Source organism: Heterodontus francisci, chromosome 3 (assembly GCF_036365525.1).
Source record: "Heterodontus francisci isolate sHetFra1 chromosome 3, sHetFra1.hap1, whole genome shotgun sequence".
NCBI lineage: Eukaryota > Metazoa > Chordata > Chondrichthyes > Heterodontiformes > Heterodontidae > Heterodontus > Heterodontus francisci.
Genome location: NC_090373.1, coordinates 193,811,218 through 193,832,937, shown reverse-complemented (window position 1 = coordinate 193,832,937; position 21,720 = coordinate 193,811,218). Strand labels below are relative to the sequence as shown.

Below are 21,720 nucleotides of genomic sequence, written 5' to 3'. Positions count from 1 at the left end.
CGCCTTCTTCAGCCGGCCAGACACGCCCTGGTGGTCCGCGTTGCCTTCTGGTGGCAAGGGGAAACCCCAATCGAGGTCTCTCTACGCGGGAGTCCTCCCCCTTTACATCGGGGACCTGGGGTGGAGGGTGCTGCACAGGGCAGTCCCGTGCAATGGACTGTTAAGTAGGTTCATGGACTCCCAGGCCGCCTGTAATTTCTGTGGTCTGGACGAGTCTGTGGTCCACCTATATATGGAGTGTGCGAGGTTGCAGCCCCTCTTTGAGTATTTGAAGGGGCTGCTTCTCAAGTTTTGGCTGCACTTCAGTCCTGTGCTCCTGATCTTTGGGCACCCGGTGCGGAGGTGCGTGGGCCCGGAGGAGGATCTCCTTGTCAGTCTGCTCCTGGGCCTGGCCAAGATGGCAATTCACAGATCCAGGCTGGGGGCCGTCGGTGGGGTCCATCCTCCCTTATTGCCTGCCCCTCTTCCGCGGTTACGTTCACACCCAGGTGTCCCTGGAGAAGGAGCATGCAGTGTCCGCCGGTATGTTTGAGGCCTTCCGCAACCGGTGGGCACCGCAGGGACTGGAGTGCATTGTCGACGCCGAGAATGGCATTTCAATTTGAGTTTTTTGTTTATTTATCTGGTTTTAATAAAGTTATTTTAAAAATATAAGTGTGTATATAAAGGGGGCCTGAGGAATAAAGGCCCCCTCGATATAAAAAGTATATAAAAGGGGCCTGGGGTATAAAGGTCACTTTAAAAAAAAAAACGGGGTTGGCTGTTCTCTGATTGGGAAGCCTGAGTGTTGAGAGCCTCAACGAGGTGCAGCTGACAGTGCTGGTGGCAGTTGGAGGTTGCAGAGGTGGAGAGAGGAGCTACAACTATGGAGAGGTGAAACTTCAACAACAATTTCCATTAAAGGGAAGAAAGAGACATTTTTTGGAAACAAGGCTTTGTCTGGAGGTGGGTGCTGAACACCAGTAATTTATTTTGGACTGTTGGGGGAGGAACAAGTGGCTGGAACAACAAGGGGTGGGGCTGCCGATTCAACAGGAGTCTGTGCTGCTGCACAAGCACACAGGAAAGCTCCCTCCCCATCCCAATTGCCAAGCCTGGGTCAGCTGAAGCTGCCCAGCTAAACAGACGGAAGGGGATAGATAGCTTCAGCTGACCCAGGTGAAGACTCTTCCCCCAACCAGAAGACCAGAAGACCAACTTCAAAGACTGTTTTAAGTGTACTGTGAGCACCACCTCCAGAAAGCAAGTCATCCCATACAGCCTGCCTTTGCCTCTCCTCTATTACCTCAGCCTCTCCACTAACCTGTTGTTTGTTTGCTTTGTTTTAATACACATTTAATATTTTTGGTGAATCGCTGATATTTGGTGTGCAAGTCCACAATTTGGGGTGGGTTTAGCTCTTAGATCATGGCAAGCCCCTCATCACCGGTGGCGGGGCCCTCTACTACCTACGCAGCTGCAGCTTCTGTGGCTGCCCACGTGGCCCCGTCACCCTTTCAATTGTTGACATGCAGCCATGGGGTGAAGAGCTATCCCCACCCTAACATGTCTATTGAGGCCTGCGTTAAGGGAATGGCCGTGGTTGGCGGCCCCTCGGCCATTGTCGCGGCCTCAAAGATGTATGGGAAGGCTGTGTTCTTTTTGAAGACCGAGCGGGCGGTGTCCCTGGCCCTGAGTAAAGGGCTCACTGTGGGGGGGACCTTCCTGCCAGTGGACCCTCTGGGGGCCACTGCGCATCGGATAATGTTGTCCAACGTCCCACCCTTCATTCCCAGTGAGCTCCTCCTCCCCCACCTGCACCATCTGGGGGAGGTGAGGTCGGGGATCACCCCAGTCCGGCTTGGTCTTCGGGAGCACAGCCTCCAACATGTCTACTCCTTCCGCCGCCAGTTATTTATGCAGCTGGCGCGGGAGGAGGACACGGAGGGCCAATTTAATGTGGAGTTCCAGGGGACGGCCTACCGCGTCTTTTGGACCTCGGACGGGGCGCGGTGCCACGTCTGCAAGGGGGTGGGGCATGTTCGTAAGAACTGCCCCAACCTCCCGGCCGCCAGCTCCACCTTGGCGGCCCAGAGTGGTTCCACAGCACCTCCTCCCACTCCCCCAACACATCCAATAGACACCGCTCAGTCGGTTCCGGAGGCTGTGGTTTTCACAGCCTCCGGCGGGGAGGGGAGCGTCCGTCCGAGCGGAAGGAAGACGCATGGAAAAAAGAAACATCATGAGGCGCGTCCCCTGGACACTTTGACTCAACCCGAGCCTGAGCTCAGCCCAAAGCCCATTCCCATGGAATCCACCTGTCCCAGGGCTGGGCTCAGGCCGAGGGTGACAAGAAAGGAAAAAAAGGGTGTGGAGGCTGAGGCCTCTGATGACATGGAGGTCTCTGAGTCTCCGCGCCCAAGTGCGAAAAAGAGGAGAAGGCACCCCTCCATAGAAATAACACAGGGCCCTGAGGTGCAGGGCCCATCTGTTGGAGGGGAGCTGTCTCCTGTTTCTGGTTCTCAGGTTCCCCCTACCGCCACCACCAAGGCTGCAAAGTCCAGGCAGGTGCTCCCTATTCCTCAGGATGGAGGGGAGGGGATGGCCCCAGTACATGAGGCCCCTCCTGAAGGAGTAAGTGGGGCCCTGCTTATGGTGGGGGAGCCTGGGGAAGCCGCCCATTCCGCCACTGCTACTGGGTCGGGTGTCCTAAATGAAGGGGAGGGCGACGCCCCAGAGGGCCAGCCCTCCCAGCCGGAGTCCAACACCAACCAGGAGACACCCGACCTGGTGAAAACTGAGAATGCGACCCCATCTGCTGGGACTGTGGGTGCTGGCGGAGCGGGAGAGAGCCTCCTCCCTCCGCCTCCGGTCTCGGCTCCGGCTGGATTTCCGGAGTCGAAAACTTCTGTCTCTCCTGGACCACACATTGGCCTGGGGGCGGAGGTGGAGGGGGGTCCTGAGCTGCTGGCGCCCACAGGCTCCAGTTTCATAATAGAACCCAGTGAGGACTCCTCCGCCATCGATCCTGGGGGTGGGATCATGACGGAGGCAGGACCAGCTGGCGCGGCCGGGACGTCCGCCCCACAGTGTGTGGTGGATGTGTCGGCTGCTGGCGGTGACGACCCGGAGGAGGATGGGGATTCGGTGTTGGGCACGGAGGATGACCTTGATTCCATCGCCAGTGAGGTGGTGGAGTCCCTCGTGCCTCCCACCGAATCTCCTCTCATCCCCACGGCGGAACTCCGGGATTTCCTCGCGGCTTGCAGGGTTTGCCGCGACAAAGTTCAGCTGGCCCTCGGCCGTTGGTCGAGTCTGCCGCTGATCATCCAGTCCGCCCGTGCCGCCCTGAAGAAAGCGGGCAAGCGCGCGGGCGTGAAACTGGTTGAGAGGCGCCGTTTTAATGTGTTCCTCAATGGGTTGCTGGGGGAGTGGAGGGCCAGGTGCACTTCCACTCCCTCCTCACAGTGAGCTGTTGGTGACGGGTTTTAAGTACCTTTGACATGAAGATAACCATAGCCAGCCTCAACATCAACGGCAGCAGAGGGGCTCACCGCAGATTTCACAATCTCTCAGTCCTTAGGGAAGGGAGATACACGGTGAGCTTTCTGCAGGAAACCCACACCGTTCCGGGAGACGAAGCCACCTGGCTCCTGGAGTGGCAGGGTGGGGTCTACATGAGTCACCTCACCCCTATTTCTAGTGGGGTGGCTATCTTGTTGGCCCCGACTTTTCAGCCGGAGATCTTGGGGGCCAAGGAGCTAGTGCCGGGCCGCTTGCTCCACCTCGCCGTTCCCCTGGGTAGCGTGCCGCTCCACTTTGTGAACATGTACGCGCCCAGGCCCGGCGCGTTACAAGCGCGCTTCTTTGAAGAAGTGTCCGCTCTCTTGAGCTCCATCGATAGCGGCGAGTGCATCATCCTCGGGGGGGATTTTAACTGCACCCTCGAGGTGGGGGATCGCTCCGGTCCCCAGCGCGGCCAAGCGTCGGTGGAGAAGTTGAGGGGACTGATCAGCTCCCTTAACTTGGTGGACGTCTGGCGGAATCTCCATCCCGACTCCAGCGCCTTCACGTGGAGGTCTGGAGGAGGGGGGTCGCAAATCGACCGCCTCTACATTTCGCAGGCGTACGTCTCCCGTGTCTCGGCGGCCTCCATGCGGCTGGTGCCGTGCTCGGACCACCACCTGGTGTGGGCGGAGTTCACTCCGCTCCGCACGCGGGCGGGGTCTGCGTACTGGCACTTTAACAACCGGCAGCTGGAGGACGAGCGATTTCGGGACTCGTTCTGTCGATTCTGGGCCGACTGGAGAAGGAAGCAGGGGGGCTTCCCCTCCTTGAGGCTATGGTGGGATGTGGGCAAGACTCACATCCGCGTCTTCTGTCAGGAGTACGCGAAGGGGTCGACCAAGAGGCGGGAAGCCGAGATCGGGCGCCTTGAGAGGGAGGTGCTCCACTTGGAGTCCCGCCTCGGTCATGCCGTCGTGGACCCGGCCCTGTGGCAGGCGTACAAAGAGAAGAAGGGCGCGCTGAGGGACCTGCAGCTCATAGGGTCCCGAGGCGCGTACGTGAGGTCGCGGATCCAGATCCTGGAAGATTTGGACCGCGCCTCACCCTTCTTCTACTCGCTGGAAAAATGGCGGGGGGTCCGTAAGCAGCTCGTCGAGCTGCTGGCCGACGACGGATCCTCCATCACGGATTCAGAGGGAATGGGCCTCCTGGTCCGTACTTATTACAGTGCGTTGTTCTCTCCGGATCCGTCCAGCGAGGATGCGCGCAGAGTTTTGTGGGAGGACCTGCCGCAGGTCAGCCCGGAGGGCGCCGAAGGATTGGAGGCTCCGCTCACGTTGGCGGAGCTGACTGGCGCCCTCCACCAGCTCTCGAGGGGCAAATCCCCAGGGCTGGATGGGTTGACCGTGGAGTTCCTCAGGGCGTTCTGGGACGTCCTGGGGGACGGTTACGCGCGGGTCCTGGGGGAAAGCCTGGCGACCGGGGAGATGCCCCTCTCGTGGTGCAGGGCGGTCATCGTCCTGCTGCCGAAGAGGGGCGATCTCCACCTGCTTAAAAACTGGCGTCCGGTCTCCCTCCTCAGCACGGATTATAAGATCTTTGCCCGGGCTATGTCTACCCGCCTGGGCTCCGTGCAGGCCCACATGATCCACCCCGACCAGTCCTACACGGTCCCGGGCCAGTCCATCCAGGACAACATCCACCTGGTCCGGGACCTGATCCATCTTTCCCAGAGGACTGGTCAGTCGGTCGCCTTTCTCTCCCTCGATCAGGAGAAGGCGTTCGATAGGGTGGATCACGATTACCTTTTCGGGACTCTGCGCGCTTTCGGACTCGGGCCGCATTTCGTGGCCCGGGTCCGACTTTTATACGCCGCCGCAGAGTGTCTAGTCAAAGTTAATGGGTCCTTGATGGCGCCCCTTCGCTTTGGGAGAGGAGTGCGTCAGGGATGCCCCATGTCCGGCCAATTGTATACCATCTGCGTGGAGCCCTTCCTGTGCCTGCTTCGCAGGAGGTTGACGGGATTGGCTCTGCGCGAGCCGGCCATGCGGGTCGTCCTCTCGGCTTACGCTGACGACGTGCTCCTCGCAATCACAGATCCCGTTGACTTGCGGAGGATGCGCGACTGCCAGCAGACCTTTTCTGCCGCGTCCTCCGCGAGGATCAATTGGGAGAAATGTTCCGGACTCCTGGTTGGTCAGTGGCGGGTGGACTCCCTGCCGGAGGAGATGACACCTTTTGCGTGGAGCACCACGCACCTCCTCTATCTGGGAGTCCACCTTCGCCCCGCTGAGGAAGCCTGGCCGGCAAACTGGCAGGAGTTGGAGGCGAAAGTCACCGCTCGGCTGGGGTGCTGGACAGGACTGCTCCGAGCGCTTTCCTACAGGGGCCGAGCGTTGGTCATAAACCAACTGGTGGCCTCCATGTTGTGGTACCGGTTAGTCACTTTGGCCCCGCCCCCTGTATTTGCCACCAAGATCCAGAAGAAACTCGTCGATTTCTTCTGGGGCAAGAGGAAACACTGGATCTCTGCCACGGTCCTGAGTCTCCCTATTGAGGAGGGCGGTCAGTCGCTGATGTGCGTCCGCACCCAGGCTGCGACTCTCCGCCTTCGGACCTTACAGAGATACCTTTACATCGAGCGTCCTCCCAGATGGTGTGCGCTGGCGACGTATTTTTTCCGCCAGTGTCACTGCCTTCAAGACGACACGCAGCTCCCGGTGGAGTCCGTTAGCCGCGCCTCTCTGAGGGAGTTGCCTGTCTTTTACCGGGATCTATTCCGAGTCTGGAACATGGTCGCCTCCAGTCAGGGCGCTCCCCCGCCGGCGGAGGAGAGCGCCTCGGCTGTCCGGGCGGCCGACTCCGGGGACGGTCCAGCGGACGGAGGAGTAGCCGAAACCCCTGGGACGCCCCTCACTGCGGGAGGCGAGGGGGCTCGGGAGGGTGGAGCGATCTCAGCCGAGCTGACCCCCGCTCGGCCGGAACTGCTCATCGGACCCAGGCCCCGAAACCCTCCTCGGTAGCCGGTCCCGCACAACCCGAGCCGCCTCTCGGAAATGCCCTCCGTGCCATTCCAATCGGCGCGGAGGGGTTTCCTGTACGGGCTGCTCCTGCACACTCTCCACTTCCTCGCCCTCGTCAGCTGGCCGGACACGCCCTGGCGGTCCGCGTTGCCATCTGGCGGCGAGGGGAAACCCCGATGGAGGTCTCTCTACGCGGGAGTCTTCCCCCTTTACATCGGGGACTTGGGATGGAGGGTGCTGCACAGAGCAGTCCCGTGCAATAGACTTTTAAGTAGGTTCACGGACTCCCAGCCCTCCTGTACTTTCTGCGGCCTGGTGAGTCCGTGTTCCACGTTTACACGGAGTGTGCGAGGTTGCAGCCCCTCTTTGAGTATCTGAAGGGGCTGCTCCTCAAATTCGGGCTGCACTTCAGTCCCACGCTCCTGATCTTTGGGCACCCGGTGCGGAGGGGCTTGGGCCGGGAGGAGGATCTCCTCGTCGGTCTGCTCCTGGGCCTGGCCAAGGTGGCAATTCACAGGTCCAGGTTGCGGGCCGTCAGGGGTTCCGTCCTCCCTGACTGCCTGCCCCTCTTCCGCGGTTACGTTCGCGCCCGGGTATCCCTGGAGAAGGAGCAAGCGGTGTCCGCCGGTACGCTTGAGGCCTTCCGCGACCGGTGGGCACCGCAGGAACTGGAGTGCATCGTTGACGCCGAGAATGGCATTTTAATTTGAGTTTTTGTTTATTTCTGTTTTTAATAAAGTAATACAAAAAAAACGGGGTTAGATACAGAGTAAAGCTCCCTCTACACTGTCCCCATCAAACACTCCCAGGACAGGTACAGCACGGGGTTAGATACAGAGTAAAGTTCTGAGGCTTTGTAATTTGTGGCGACCTAAGAAGGAGAAAGAGGAAAAAGTGAAAGTCTTTTCCTTTGAGCAACCTTAAAACTTTTATAATATTGGTGATCTGGTGTGGAAATAATTTGAATCCACTGTGACAGTCAGCCATTGCCATGACCATGTTAAGACAAAGGATCAAAGAAATACTTGTATTTATATAGTGACTTTCATGATGTCAGAATGTCCTAAAGCGCTTTACAGGCAATGAAATACTTTTTAAAGTGTAGTCATTGTTGTCATGTTGGACATATTTCCAGGTTACTCATGATCTCTCGACCTGGTTTCAGCCTCAGCATTCTCTGTAAGCCCAGCAGGTCACGCAATGTTCTGTCACAAATCAATGTTGTTCATTGTCCCATATAGAGCAGGGGACCCATAAGTAGATAATTATTTACTGATTTACTCACCCTTCGCAGTAAGAAGCAGATCCGCTCTATATTTCTCAACCTCTCTCGCTGGGTAAGGAATAAAGAATTAGTACATGAGGTTGAATCAGCACAGTCATATTCAGGTGAGAAAAGTGTCTGAAAGGCCTGGGACTTAGAGGACACTAGAAACTGGGGGACTGGAATGGAGGGGACACCAGGAACAGGGGGAATGGGACTGAGGGGACACCAGGAACTGAGAGACGGGGACTGAGGGGACACCAGGAACTGAGAGACGGGGACTGAGGGGACACCAGGAACTGAGAGACGGGGACTGAGGGGACACCAGGAACTGAGAGACGGGGACTGAGGAGACACCAGGAACTGAGAGACTGGGATTGAGGGGACACTAGGAACTGAGGGTTTAGGATTGATGTGACGACAGGAACTGAGGGACCCCAGAACTGCGGGATCGAGATTGAGGGGACTGAAACTGAGGGAATGGGTTGATGGAACCCCAGGGACTTAGGGAACCTACTGGGCTGAGGGACAGCAGGATTGAGGGAACACCAGGGCTGAGAGACACAAGGGACTGGGGGAATAGGCTGAGTGGACATAAGGGACTACATAAATGATTTGGAGGAAAGTATAGGTGGTCTGATTAGCAGGTTTGCAGACGACACTAAGATTGGTGGAGTAGCAGATAGTGAAGGGGACTGTCAGAGAATACAGCAGAATATAGATAGATTGGAGAGTTGGGCAGAGAAATGGCAGCTGGAGTTCAATCAGGGCAAATGCAAGGTGATGCATTTTGGAAGATCCAATTCAAGAGTGAACTATACAGTAAATGGAAAAGTCCTGGGGAAAATTGATGTACGGAGAGATTTGGGTGTTCAGGTCCATTGTTCCCTGAAGGTGGCAACGCAGGTCAATAGAGTGGTCAAGAAGGCATACGGCATGCTTTCCTTCATCGGACGGGGTATTGAGTACAAGGGTTGGCAGGTCATGTTACAGTTGTATAAGACTTTGGTTCGGCCACATTTGGAATACTGCGTGCAGTTCTGGTCGCCACATTATCAAAAGGATGTAGATGCTTTGGAGAGGGTGCAGAGGAGGTTCACCAGGATGTTGCCTGGTATGGAGGGCGCTAGCTATGAAGAGAGGTTGAATAGATTAGGATTATTTTCATTAGAAAGACGGAGGTTCAGGGGGGACCTGATTGAGGTGTACAAAATCATGAGAGGTATAGACAGGGTGGATAGCAAGAAGCTTTTTCCCAGAGTGGGGGATTCAATTACTAGGGGTCACGAGTTCAAAGTGAGAGGGGAAAAGTTTAGGGGGGATATGCGTGGAAGGTTCTTTACGCAGAGGGTGGCGGGTGCCTGGAACGCGTTGCCAGCGGAGGTGGTAGACGCGGGCACGATAGCATCTTTTAAGATGTATCTGGACAGATACATGAATGGGCAGGAAGCAAAGAGATACAGACCCTTAGAAAATAGGCGACATGTTTAGATAGAGGATCTGGATCGGCGCAGGCTTGGAGGGCTGAAGGGCCTGTTCCTGTGCTGTAATTTTCTTTGTTCTTTGTTCTGAGCAAATGGGCTGAAGGACACCAGGGACTGGGGGAATAGGCTGAGTGGACATAAGGAACTGAGCAAATAGGCTGAAGGACACCAGGGACTGGGGGAATGGGGACTGAGGGGACAGCAGGAACTGAAGGAATGGGGACTGAGTGGACAGCAGGGATTGAGGGGACAGCAGGGACTGAGGGAATGGGGACTGAGGGGACAGCAGGGACTGAGGGAATGGGGACTGAGGGGACAGCAGGGACTGAGGGAATGGGGACTGAGGGGACAACAAGAACTGAGGGAATGGGGACTGAGGGGACAACAAGAACTGAGGGAATGGGGACTGAGTGGACAGCAGGGATTGAGGGGACAGCAGGGACTGAGTGGACAGCAGGAACTGGGGACTGAGGGGACAGCAGGGACTGAGGGACTGGGGACTGAGGGGACAGCAAGAATTGAGGGGAGGGGGACTGATGGGACAGCAGGAACTGAGGGAATGGGGACTGAGGAGACAACAAGAACTGAGGGAATGGGGACTGAGGGAGCAGCAGGAACTGAGGGAATGGGGACTGAGGGGACAGCAGGGACTGAGGGACTGGGGACTGAGGGGACAGCAAGAACTGAGGGGATGGGGACTGATGGGACAGCAGGAACTGAGGGAATGGGGACTGAGGAGACAACAAGAACTGAGGGAATGGGGACTGAGGGAGCAGCAGGAACTGAGGGAATGGGGACTGAGGGGACAGCAGGGACTGAGGGGACAGCAAGAACTGAGGGGATGGGGACTGATGGGACAGCAGGAACTGAGGGAATGGGGACTGAGGAGACAACAAGAACTGAGGGAATGGGGACTGAGGGAGCAGCAGGAACTGAGGGAATGGGGACTGAGGGGACAGCAGGAACTGAGGGAATGGGGACTGAGGGGACAGCAGGAACTGAGGGGATGGGGACTGATGGGACAGCAGGGACTGAGGGAATGGGGACTGAGGGGACAGCAGGAACTGAGGGGATGGGGACTGATGGGACAGCAGGGACTGAGGGAATGGGGACTGAGGGGACAGCAGGAACTGAGGGAATGGGGACTGAGGGGACAGCAGGAACTGAGGGAATGGGGACTGAGGGGACAGCAGGGACTGAGGGACTGGGGACTGAGGGGACAGCAAGAACTGAGGGGATGGGGACTGAGTGGACAGCAGGGACTGAGGGAATGGGGACTGAGGGGACAGCAGGAACTGAGGGAATGGGGACTGAGGGGACAGCACGAACAGAGGGAATGGGGACTGAGTGGACAGCAGGAAATTAGCGAATGGGGACTGAGGGGACAGCAGGGACTGAAGGAATGGGGACTGAGGAGACAACAAGAACTGAGGGAATGGGGACTGAGGGAGCAGCAGGAACTGAGGGAATGGGGACTGAGTGGACAGCAGGGACTGAGGGAATGGGGACTGAGTGGACAGCAGGAAATTAGCGAATGGGGACTGAGGGGACAGCAGGGACTGAGGGGATGGGGACTGAGGGGACAGCAGGGACTGAGAGGATGGGGACTGTGGGGACAGCATGAACAGAGCGAATGGGGACTGAGGGAGCAGCAGGAACAGAGGGAATGGGGACTGAGGGGACAGCATGAACAGAGGGGATGGGGACTGAGTGTACAGCAGGAATTGAGGGAATGGGGACAGCAGGGACTGAGGGGATGGGGACTGAGGGAATGGGGACTGAGTGGACAGCAGGAACTGAGGGAATGGGGACTGAGTGGACAGCAGGGACTGAGAGGATGGGGACTGTGGGGACAGCATGAACAGAGCGAATGGGGACTGAGGGAGCAGCAGGAACAGAGGGAATGGGGACTGAGGGGACAGCATGAACAGAGGGGATGGGGACTGAGTGGACAGCAGGAATTGAGGGAATGGGGACAGCAGGGACTGAGGGGATGGGGACTGAGGGAATGGGGACTGAGTGGACAGCAGGAACTGAGGGAATGGGGACTGAGTGGACAGCAGGAAATGAGGGAATGGGGACTGAGTGGACAGCAGGAACTGAGGGAATGGGGACTGAGTGCACAGCAGGGAGTGAGGGACTGGGGACTGAGGGGACAGCATGAACTGAGGGAATGGGGTCTGAGGGAGCAGCAGGAAATGAGGGAATGGGGACTGAGGGGACAGCAGGGACTGAGGGGACAGCAGGGACTGACAGAAATGGGACAGCAGGGACTGATGGAGTGGGGACTGAGGGGACATCAGGGACTGAGGGAGTGGGGACTGAGGGGACAGCAGGGACTGAGGAAATGGGGACTGAGGGGACAGCAGGAACTGAGGGAATGGGGACTGAGGGGACAGCAGGGACTGAGGGAATGGGGACTGAGGGGACAGCAGGGACTGAGGGAATGGGGACTGACTGGACAGCAGAGACTGAGGGAATGGGGACTGAGGGTTCAGCAGGGACTGAGGGAGTGGGGACTGAGGGGACAGCAGGGACTGAGGGAATGGGGACTGAGGGGACAGCAGGGACTGAAGGAATGGGGACTGAGGAGACGACAGGGACTGAGGGAATGGGGACTGAGGGGACAGCAGGAACTGAGGGAATTGGGACTGAGTGGACAGCAGGGACTGAGGGAATGGGGACTGAGGGAGCAGCAGGAACTGAGGGAATGGTGACTGAGTGGACAGCAGGAACTGAGGGAATGGGGACTGAGGGGACAGCAGGGACTGAGGGAATGGGGACTGAGGGGACAGCAGGAACTGAGGGGATGGGGACTGCGTGGACAGCATGAACAGAGGGGATGGGGACTGAGGGGACAGCAGGAACTGAGGGAATGGGGACTGAGGGGACTGCAGGGACTGAGGGGATGGGGACTGCGTGGACAGCATGAACTGAGGGGATGGGGACTGAGGGGACAGCAGGAACTGAGGGGATGGGGACTGAGGGGACAGCAGGAACTGAGGGAATGGGGACTGAGGGGACAGCAGGGACTGAGGGGATGGGGACTGAGGGAATGGGGACTGAGTGGACAGCAGGAACAGAGGGAATGGGGACTGAGTGGACAGCAGGAACTCAGGGAATGGGGACTGAGTGGACAGCAGGAAATGAGGGAATGGGGACTGAGTGGACAGCAGGAACTGAGGGAATGGGGACTGAGTGGACAGCAGGAAGTGAGGGACTGGGGACTGAGGGGACAGCATGAACTGAGGGAATGGGGTCTGAGGGAGCAGCAGGAAATGAGGGAATGGGGACTGAGGGGACAGCAGAGACTGAGGGGACAGCAGGGACTGACAGAATGGGGACAGCAGGGACTGATAGAGTGGGGACTGAGGGGACATCAGGGACTGAGGGAGTGGGGACTGAGGGGACAGCAGGGACTGAGGAAATGGGGACTGAGGGGACAGCAGGAACTGAGGGAGTGGGGACTGAGGGGACAGCAGGGACTGAGGGAATGGGGACTGAGGGGACAGCAGGGACTGAGGGAATGGGGACTGAGGGGACAGCAGGGACTGAGGAAATGGGGACTGAGGGGACAGCAGGGACTGAGGGAATGGGGACTGAGGGGACAGCAGGGACTGAGGGAATGGGGACTGACTGGACAGCAGAGACTGAGGGAATGGGGACTGAGGGTTCAGCAGGGACTGAGGGAGTGGGGACTGAGGGGACAGCAGGGACTAAGGGGATGGGACTGAGGATACAGCAGGGACTGAGGGGATGACAACTGAGGGGACAGCAGGTACTGAGCAACTGAGGGGACAGCAGGGACTGGGGATTGAGGTGACAGCAGGGACTGAGGGGACAGAAGGAACTGAGGGAATGGGGACTGAGGGGACAGCAGGGACTGACGGAATGGGGACTGACGGGACAGCAGGGACTGAGGGGACAGCAGGTACTGAGGAGACTGCAGGGACTGAGGGAGTGGGGACTGAGGGGACAGCAGGGACTGAGGGGATGACAACTGAGGGGACAGCAGGTACTGAGCAACTGAGGGGACAGCAGGGACTGGGGATTGAGGTGACAGCAGGGACTGAGGGGACAGAAGGAACTGAGGGAATGGGGACTGAGGGGACAGCAGGGACTGACGGAATGGGGACTGACGGGACAGCAGGGACTGAGGGGACAGCAGGTACTGAGGAGACTGCAGGGACTGAGGGAGTGGGGACTGAGGGGACAGCAGGGACTGAGGGAATGGGGACTGAGGGGACAGCAGGAACTGAGGGAATGGGGACTGATGGGACAGCAAGAACTGAGGGGATGGGGACTGAGGGAGCAGCAGGAACTGAGGGAATGGGGACTGAGGGGACAGCAGGAACTGAGGGAATGGGGACAGAGGGGACAGCAGGAACTGAGGGGATGGGGACTGATGGGACAGCAGGGACTGAGGGGACAGCAGGAACTGAGGGAATGGGGACTGATGGGACAGCAAGAACTGAGGGGATGGGGACTGATGGGACAGCAGGGACTGAGGGAATGGGGACTGAGGGGACAGCAGGAACTGAGGGAATGGGGACTGAGGGGACAGCAGGGACTGAGGGACTGGGGACTGAGGGGACAGCAAGAACTGAGGGCATGGGGACTGAGGGGACAGCAGGGACTGAGGGAATGGGGACTGAGGGGACAGCAGGAACTGAGGGAATGGGGACTGAGTGGACAGCAGGGACTGAGGGAATGGGGACTGAGTGGACAGCAGGAAATTAGCGAATGGGGACTGAGGGGACAGCAGGGACTGAGGGGATGGGGACTGTGGGGACAGCATGAACAGAGCGAATGGGGACTGAGGGAGCAGCAGGAACAGAGGGAATGGGGACTGAGGGGACAGCATGAACAGAGGGGATGGGGACTGAGTGGACAGCAGGAACTGAGGGAATGGGGACAGCAGGGACTGAGGGGATGGGGACTGAGGGAATGGGGACTGAGTGGACAGCAGGAACTGAGGGAATGGGAACTGAGTGGACAACAGGAAATGAGGGAATGGGGACTGAGTGGACACCAGGAACTGAGGGAATGGGGACTGAGTGGACAGCAGGGAGTGAGGGACTGGGGACTGAGGGGACAGCATGAACTGAGGGAATGGGGTCTGAGGGAGCAGCAGGAAATGAGGGAATGGGGACTGAGGGGACAGCAGGGACTGAGGAAATGGGGACTGAGGGGACAGCAGGTACTGAGGAAATGGGGACTGAGGGGACAGCAGGAACTGAGGCATTGGGGACTGAGGGGACAGCAGGGACTGAGGGAATGGGGACTGAGGGGACAGCAGGGACTGAGGGAATGGGGACTGACTGGACAGCAGAGACTGAGGGAATGGGGACTGAGGGTTCAGCAGGGACTGAGGGAGTGGGGACTGAGGGGACAGCAGGGACTGAGGGAATGGGGACTGAGGGGACAGCAGGGACTGAAGGAATGGGGACTGAGGAGACGACAGGGACTGAGGGAATGGGGACTGAGGGGACAGCAGGAACTGAGGGAATGGGGACTGAGTGGACAGCAGGGACTGAGGGAATGGGGACTGAGGGAGCAGCAGGAACTGAGGGAATGGGGACTGAGTGGACAGCAGGGACTGAGGGAATGGGGACTGAGGGGACAGCAGGGACTGAGGGAATGGGGACTGAGGGGACAGCAGGAACTGAGGGGATGGGGACTGCGTGGACAGCATGAACAGAGGGGATGGGGACTGAGGGGACAGCAGGAACTGAGGGAATGGGGACTGAGGGGACTGCAGGGACTGAGGGAATGGGGACTGAGGGGACAGCAGGAACTGAGGGAATGGGGACTGAGGGGACAGCAGGGACTGAGGGGATGGGGACTGCGTGGACAGCATGAACAGAGGGGATGGGGACTGAGGGGACAGCAGGAACTGAGGGAATGGGGACTGAGGGGACAGCAGGGACTGAGGGGATGGGGACTGCGTGGACAGCATGAACAGAGGGGATGGGGACTGAGGGGACAGCAGGAACTGAGGGAATGGGGACTGAGGGGACAGCAGGGACTGAGGGGATGGGGACTGAGGGAATGGGGACTGAGTGGACAGCAGGAACAGAGGGAATGGGGACTGAGTGGACAGCAGGAACTCAGGGAATGGGGACTGAGTGGACAGCAGGAAATGAGGGAATGGGGACTGAGTGGACAGCAGGAACTGAGGGAATGGGGACTGAGTGGACAGCAGGGAGTGAGGGACTGGGGACTGAGGGGACAGCATGAACTGAGGGAATGGGGTCTGAGGGAGCAGCAGGAAATGAGGGAATGGGGACTGAGGGGACAGCAGAGACTGAGGGGACAGCAGGGACTGACAGAATGGGGACAGCAGGGACTGATGGAGTGGGGACTGAGGGGACAGCAGGGTCTGAGGGGATGGGGACAGCAGGGACTGACGGAATGGGGACAGCAGGGACTGAGGGAGTGGGGACTGAGGGGACAGCAGGGACTGAGGGAGTGGGGACTGAGGGGACAGCAGGGACTGAGGGAATGGCGACTGTGGGGACAGCAGGGACTGAGGGGATGGGGACTGAGGGGACAGCAGGTACTGAGGGGATGGGACTGAGGGGACAGCAGGAACTGAGGCGATGGGGACTGAGGGGACAGCAGGAACTGAGGCGATGGGGACTGAGGGGACAGCAGGGACTGAGGGAATGGGGACTGAGGGGACAGCAGGAACTGAGGCGATGGGGACTGAGGGGACAGCAGGGACTGAGGGAATGGGGACTGAGGGGACAGCAAGAACTGAGGGGATGGGGACTGAGGGGACAGCAGGAACTGGGGACTGAGGGGACAGCAGGGACTGGGGACTGAGGGGACAGCAGAAACTGAAGGAGTGGGGACTGAGGGGACAGCAGGGACTGGGGACTGAGGGGACAGCAGAAACTGAAGGAGTGGGGACTGAGGGGACAGCAGGGACTGAGGAGACTGCAGGGACTGAGGGAGTGGGGACTGAGGGGACAGCAGGGACTGAGGGGATGGGGACTGAGGGGACAGCAGGGACTGAGGGGATGGGGACTGAGGGGAAGGGACTGATGGGACTGCAGCGACTGAGGGAACAGCAGGAACTGAGGGGATGGGGACTGAGGGGAAGGGACTGATGGGACTGCAGCGACTGAGGCAATGGGGACTGAGGGGAAGGGACAGCAGGGACTGAGGGGATGGGGACTGAGGGGACAGCAGGGACTGAGGGAATGGGGACTGTGGGGACAGCAGGAACTGAGGCAATGGGGACTGAGGGGACAGCAGGAACTGAGGGGACAGCAGGAACTGAGGGGACTGAGGGGACAGCAGGGACTGAGGGGACAGCAGGGACTGAGGGAATGGGGACTGAGGGGACAGCAGGTACTGAAGGGATGGGACTGAGGGGACAGCAGGGACTGAGGGGATGGGACTGAGGGGACAGCAGGGACTGAGGGGTTGGGAACTGAGGGGACAGCAGGGACTGACGGAATGGGGACTGTGGGGACAGCAGGTACTGAGGGGATGGGGACTGAGGGGACAGCAGGAACTGAGGGAATGGGGACTGAAGGGACAGGAGGAACTGAGGCGATGGGGACTGAGGAGACAGCAGGGACTGAGGGAATGGGGACTGAGTGGACAGCAGGAACTGAGGCGATGGGGACTGCGTGGACAGCAGGGACTGAGGGAATGGGGACTGAGGAGACAGCAAGAACTGAGGGGATGGGGTCTGAGGGCACAGCAGGAACTGAGGCGATGGGGACTGAGGGGACAGCAGGTACTGAGGGGATGTGACTGAGGGGACAGCAGGAACTGAGGGAATGGGGACTGAGGGGACAGGAGGAACTGAGGCGATGGGGACTGAGGAGACAGCAGGGACTGAGGGAATGGGGACTGAGTGGACAGCAGGAACTGAGGCGATGGGGACTGCGTGGACAGCAGGGACTGAGGGAATGGGGACTGAGGAGACAGCAAGAACTGAGGGGATGGGGTCTGAGGGCACAGCAGGAACTGAGGGAATGGGGACTGAGGGGACAGCAGGAACTGAGGCGATGGGGACTGCGTGGACAGCAGGGACTGAGGGAATGGGGACTGAGGAGACAGCAAGAACTGAGGGGATGGGGTCTGAGGGCACAGCAGGAACTGAGGGAATGGGGACTCAGGGGACAGCAGGGACTGAGGGGATGGGGAATGAGTGGACAGCAGGGACTGGGGACTGAGGGGACAGCAGAAACTGAAGGAGAGGGGACTGAGGGGACAGGAGGGACTGAGGGGACAGCAGGGACTGAGGGAATGGGGTCTGAGTGGACAGCTGGAACTGAGGGAGTGGGGATTGAGGGGAAAGCAGGAACTGAGGGAATGGGGACTGAGGGAATGGGGACTGAGGGGACAGAAGGGACTCAGGAACTAGGGACTGAGGGGACAGCAGGAACTGAGGGAGTGCAGACTGAGGGAATGGGGACTGAGGGGACAGCAGGGACTGAGGGAACGGGGACTGAGGGGACAACAGGGACTGAGGGAATGGGGACTGAGGGGACAGCAGGAACTGAGGGAGTGGGGATTGAGGGGAAAGCAGGAACTGAGGGAATGGGGACTGAGGGAATGGGGACAGAAGGGACTCAGGAACTTGGGACTGTGGGGACAGCAGGAACTGAGGGAATGGGGACTGAGGGGACAGTAAGGACTGAGGGAATGGGGACTGAGGGGACAGCAGGGACTGAGGGAATGGGGACTGCGTGGACAGCAGGGACTGAGGGAATGGGGACTGAGGGGACAGCAGGGACTGAGGGAATGGGGACTGCAGGAACTGAGGGAATGTGGACTGAGGGGACAGCAGGAACTGAGGGAATGGGGACTGCTGGGACAGCAGGAACTGAGGGAATGGGGACTGCAGGAACTGAGGGAATGGGGACTGAGGGAGCAGCAGGAACTGAGGGAAAGGGGAATGAGTGGACAGCAGGGACTGAGGGAATGGGGACTGAGGGGACAGCAAGAACTGAGGGGATGGGGACCGATGGGACAGCAGGAACTGAGGGGATGGGGACTGAGGGGACAGCAGGAACTGAGGGAATGGGGACTGAGGGCACAGCAGGAACTGAGGGAATGGGGACTGAGTGGACAGCAGGAACTGAGGGAATGGGGACTGAGGAGATAGCAAGAAGTGAGGGAGTGGGGACTGAGGGAGCAGCAGGAACTGAGGAGACAGCATGAACTGAGGGAATGGGGACTGAGGGCACAGCAGGAACTGAGGGAATGGGGACTGAGCGCACAGCAGGAACTGAGGGAATGGGGACTGAGGGCACAGCAGGAACTGAGGGAATGGGGACTGAGTGGACAGCAGGGACTGAGGGAATGGGGACTGAGGGGACAACAAGAACAGAGGGAATGGGGACTGAGTGGGCAGCAGCAGGAACTGAGGGAATGGGGACTGAGAGGACAGCAGGGACTGAGGGGACAGCATGAACTGAGGGAATGGGGACTGAGGGAGCAGCAGCAGGAACTGAGGGAATGGGGACTGAGTGGACAGCAGGAACTGAGGGAATGGGGATGAGGGAGCAGCAGCAGGAACTGAGGGAATGGGGACTGAGGGAACAGCAGGAACTGAGGGAATGGGGACTGAGAGGACAGCAGGGACTGAGGGAATGGGGACTGAGGGAGCAGCAGCAGGAACTGAGGGAATGGGGACTGAGTGGACAGCAGGGACTGAGGGGACAGCAGGAACTGACGGAATGGGGACTGAGGACAGCAGGGACTGAGGGACTGGGAACTGAGGGGACAGCAAAAACTGAGGGGATAGGGACTGATGGGACAGCGGGAACTGAGGAAATGGGGACTGAGTGGACAGAAGGGATTGAGGGGACAGCAGGGACTGAGGGAATGGGGACAGCAGGGACTGAGGGGACAACAAGAACTGAGGGACTGGGGACTGAGGGCAGAGCATGAACTGAGGGAATGGGGACTGAGTGGACAGCAGGGACTGAGGGACTGGGAACTGAGGGGACAGCAAAAACTGAGGGGATAGGGACTGATGGGACAGCGGGAACTGAGGGAATGGGGACAACAAGAACAGAGGGAATGGGGACTGAGTGGACACCTGGGACTGAGGGGACAGCAGGAACTGACTGAATGGGGACTGAGGGGACAGCAGGGACTGAGGGGACAGCAGGGACTGAAGGAATGGGGACTGAGGAGACAACAAGAACTGAGGGAATGGGGACTGAGTGGACAGCAGGAAATTAGCGAATGGGGACTGAGGGGACAGCAGGGACTGAGGGGATGGGGACTGCGTGGACAGCATGAACAGAGGGGATGGGGACTGAGGGGACAGCAGGAACTGAGGGAATGGGGACTCGGGACAGCAGGGACTGAGGGGATGGGGACTGAGGGAATGGGGACTGAGTGGACAGCAGGAACTGAGGGAATGGGGACTGAGTGGACAGCAGGAACTGAGGGAATGGGGACTGAGTGGACAGCAGGGACTGAGGGAGTGGGGACTGAGGGGACAGCAGGGACTGAGGGAGTGGGGACTGAGGGGACATCAGGGACTGAGGGAGTGGGGACTGAGGGGACATCAGGGACTGAGGGAGTGGGGACTGAGGGGACAGCAGGGACTGAGGAAATGGGGACTGAGGGGACAGCAGGGACTGAGGAAATGGGGACTGAGGGGACAGCAGGGACTGAGGAAATGGGGACTGAGGGGACAGCAGGAACTGAGGGGACAGCAGGGACTGAGGGAATGGGGACTGAGGGGACAGCAGGGACTGAGGGAATGGGGACTGCGTGGACAGCATGAACAGAGGGGATGGGGACTGAGGGGACAGCAGGAACTGAGGGAATGGGGACTCGGGACAGCAGGGACTGAGGGGATGGGGACTGAGGGAATGGGGACTGAGTGGACAGCAGGAACTGAGGGAATGGGGACTGAGTGGACAGCAGGAACTGAGGGAATGGGGACTGAGTGGACAGCAGGAACTGAGGGAATGGGGACTGAGTGGACAGCAGGGACTGAGGGAGTGGGGACTGAGGGGACAGCAGGGACTGAGGGAGTGGGGACTGAGGGGACATCAGGGACTGAGGGAGTGGGGACTGAGGGGACATCAGGGACTGAGGGAGTGGGGACTGAGGGGACAGCAGGGACTGAGGAAATGGGGACTGAGGGGACAGCAGGGACTGAGGAAATGGGGACTGAGGGGACAGCAGGGACTGAGGAAATGGGGACTGAGGGGACAGCAGGAACTGAGGGGACAGCAGGGACTGAGGGAATGGGGACTGAGGGGACAGCAGGGACTGAGGGAATGGGGACTGACTGGACAGCAGGGACTGAGGGGATGGGACTGAGGGGACAGCAGGGACTGAGGGGATGGGGACTGAGGGGACAGCAGGGACTGAGGAAATGGGGACTGTGGGGACAGCAGAGACTGAGGGGATGGGGACTGAGGGGACAGCAGGGACTGAGGGGACAGCAGGTACTGAGGTGATGGGACTGAGGGAACAGCAGGAACTGAGGGAATGGGGACTGAGGGGACAGCAGGAACTGAGGCGATGGAGACTGAGTGGACAGCAGGGACTGAGGGAATGGGGACTGAGTGGACAGCAGGAACTGAGGTGATGGGGACTGAGGGGACAGCAGGGACTGAGGGAATGGGGACTGTGGGGACAGCAGGGACTGAGGGGATGGTGACAGTGGGGACAGCAGGGACTGAGGGGATGGGAACTGAGGGGACAGCAGGGACTGACGGAATGGGGACTGAGGGGACAGCAGGGTCTGACGGAATGGGGACAGCAGGGTCTGACGGAATGGGGACAGCAGGGACTGAGGGAGTGGGGACTGAGGGGACAGCAGGGACTGAGGGGATGGGGACTGAGGGGACAGCAGGTACTGAGGGGACAGCAGGAACTGAGGGAATGGGGACTGTGGGGACAGCAGGGACTGAGGGGATGGGGACTGAGGGGACAGCAGGTACTGAGGGGACAGCAGGAACTGAGGGAATGGGGACTGAGGGGACAGGAGGAACTGAGGCGATGGGGACTGAGGAGACAGCAGGGACTGAGGGAATGGGGACTGAGTGGACAGCAGGAACTGAGGCGATGGGGACTGTGGGGACAGCAGGGACTGAGGGAATGGGGACTGAGGGGACAGCAGGAACTGAGGCGATGGGGACTGAGGGGACAGCAGGGACTGAGGGAATGGGGACTGAGGGGACAGCAGGAACTGAGGCGATGGGGACTGAGGGGACAGCAGGGACTGAGGGAATGGGGACTGAGTGGACAGCAGGAACTGAGCAAATGGGGACTGAGGGGACAGCAGGGACTGAGGGGACAGAAGGGACTCAGGAACTTGGGACTGAGGGGACAGCAGGGACTGAGGATCTGGGGACTGAGGGGACAGCAAGAACTGAGGGAGTGCAGACTGAGGGAATGGGGACAGCAGGGACTGAGGGAGTGCAGACTGAGGGAATGGGGACAGCAGGGACTGAGGGAATGGGGA

At 59.2% G+C, this 21,720-nt stretch overlaps 1 protein-coding gene across 1 annotated transcript in view; it reads right to left on the bottom strand.

Moving 5' to 3' along the window:
* Positions 1–21,720, bottom strand: part of LOC137353441 (protein cornichon homolog 3) — a 235,295-nt gene that overhangs the window by 113,386 nt on the left and 100,189 nt on the right. The window contains exon 3 of the mRNA XM_068019739.1: positions 7,795–7,842. Coding sequence (XP_067875840.1) covers positions 7,795–7,842 — 48 coding nt within the window. The remainder of the gene's footprint in view (positions 1–7,794; positions 7,843–21,720) is intronic.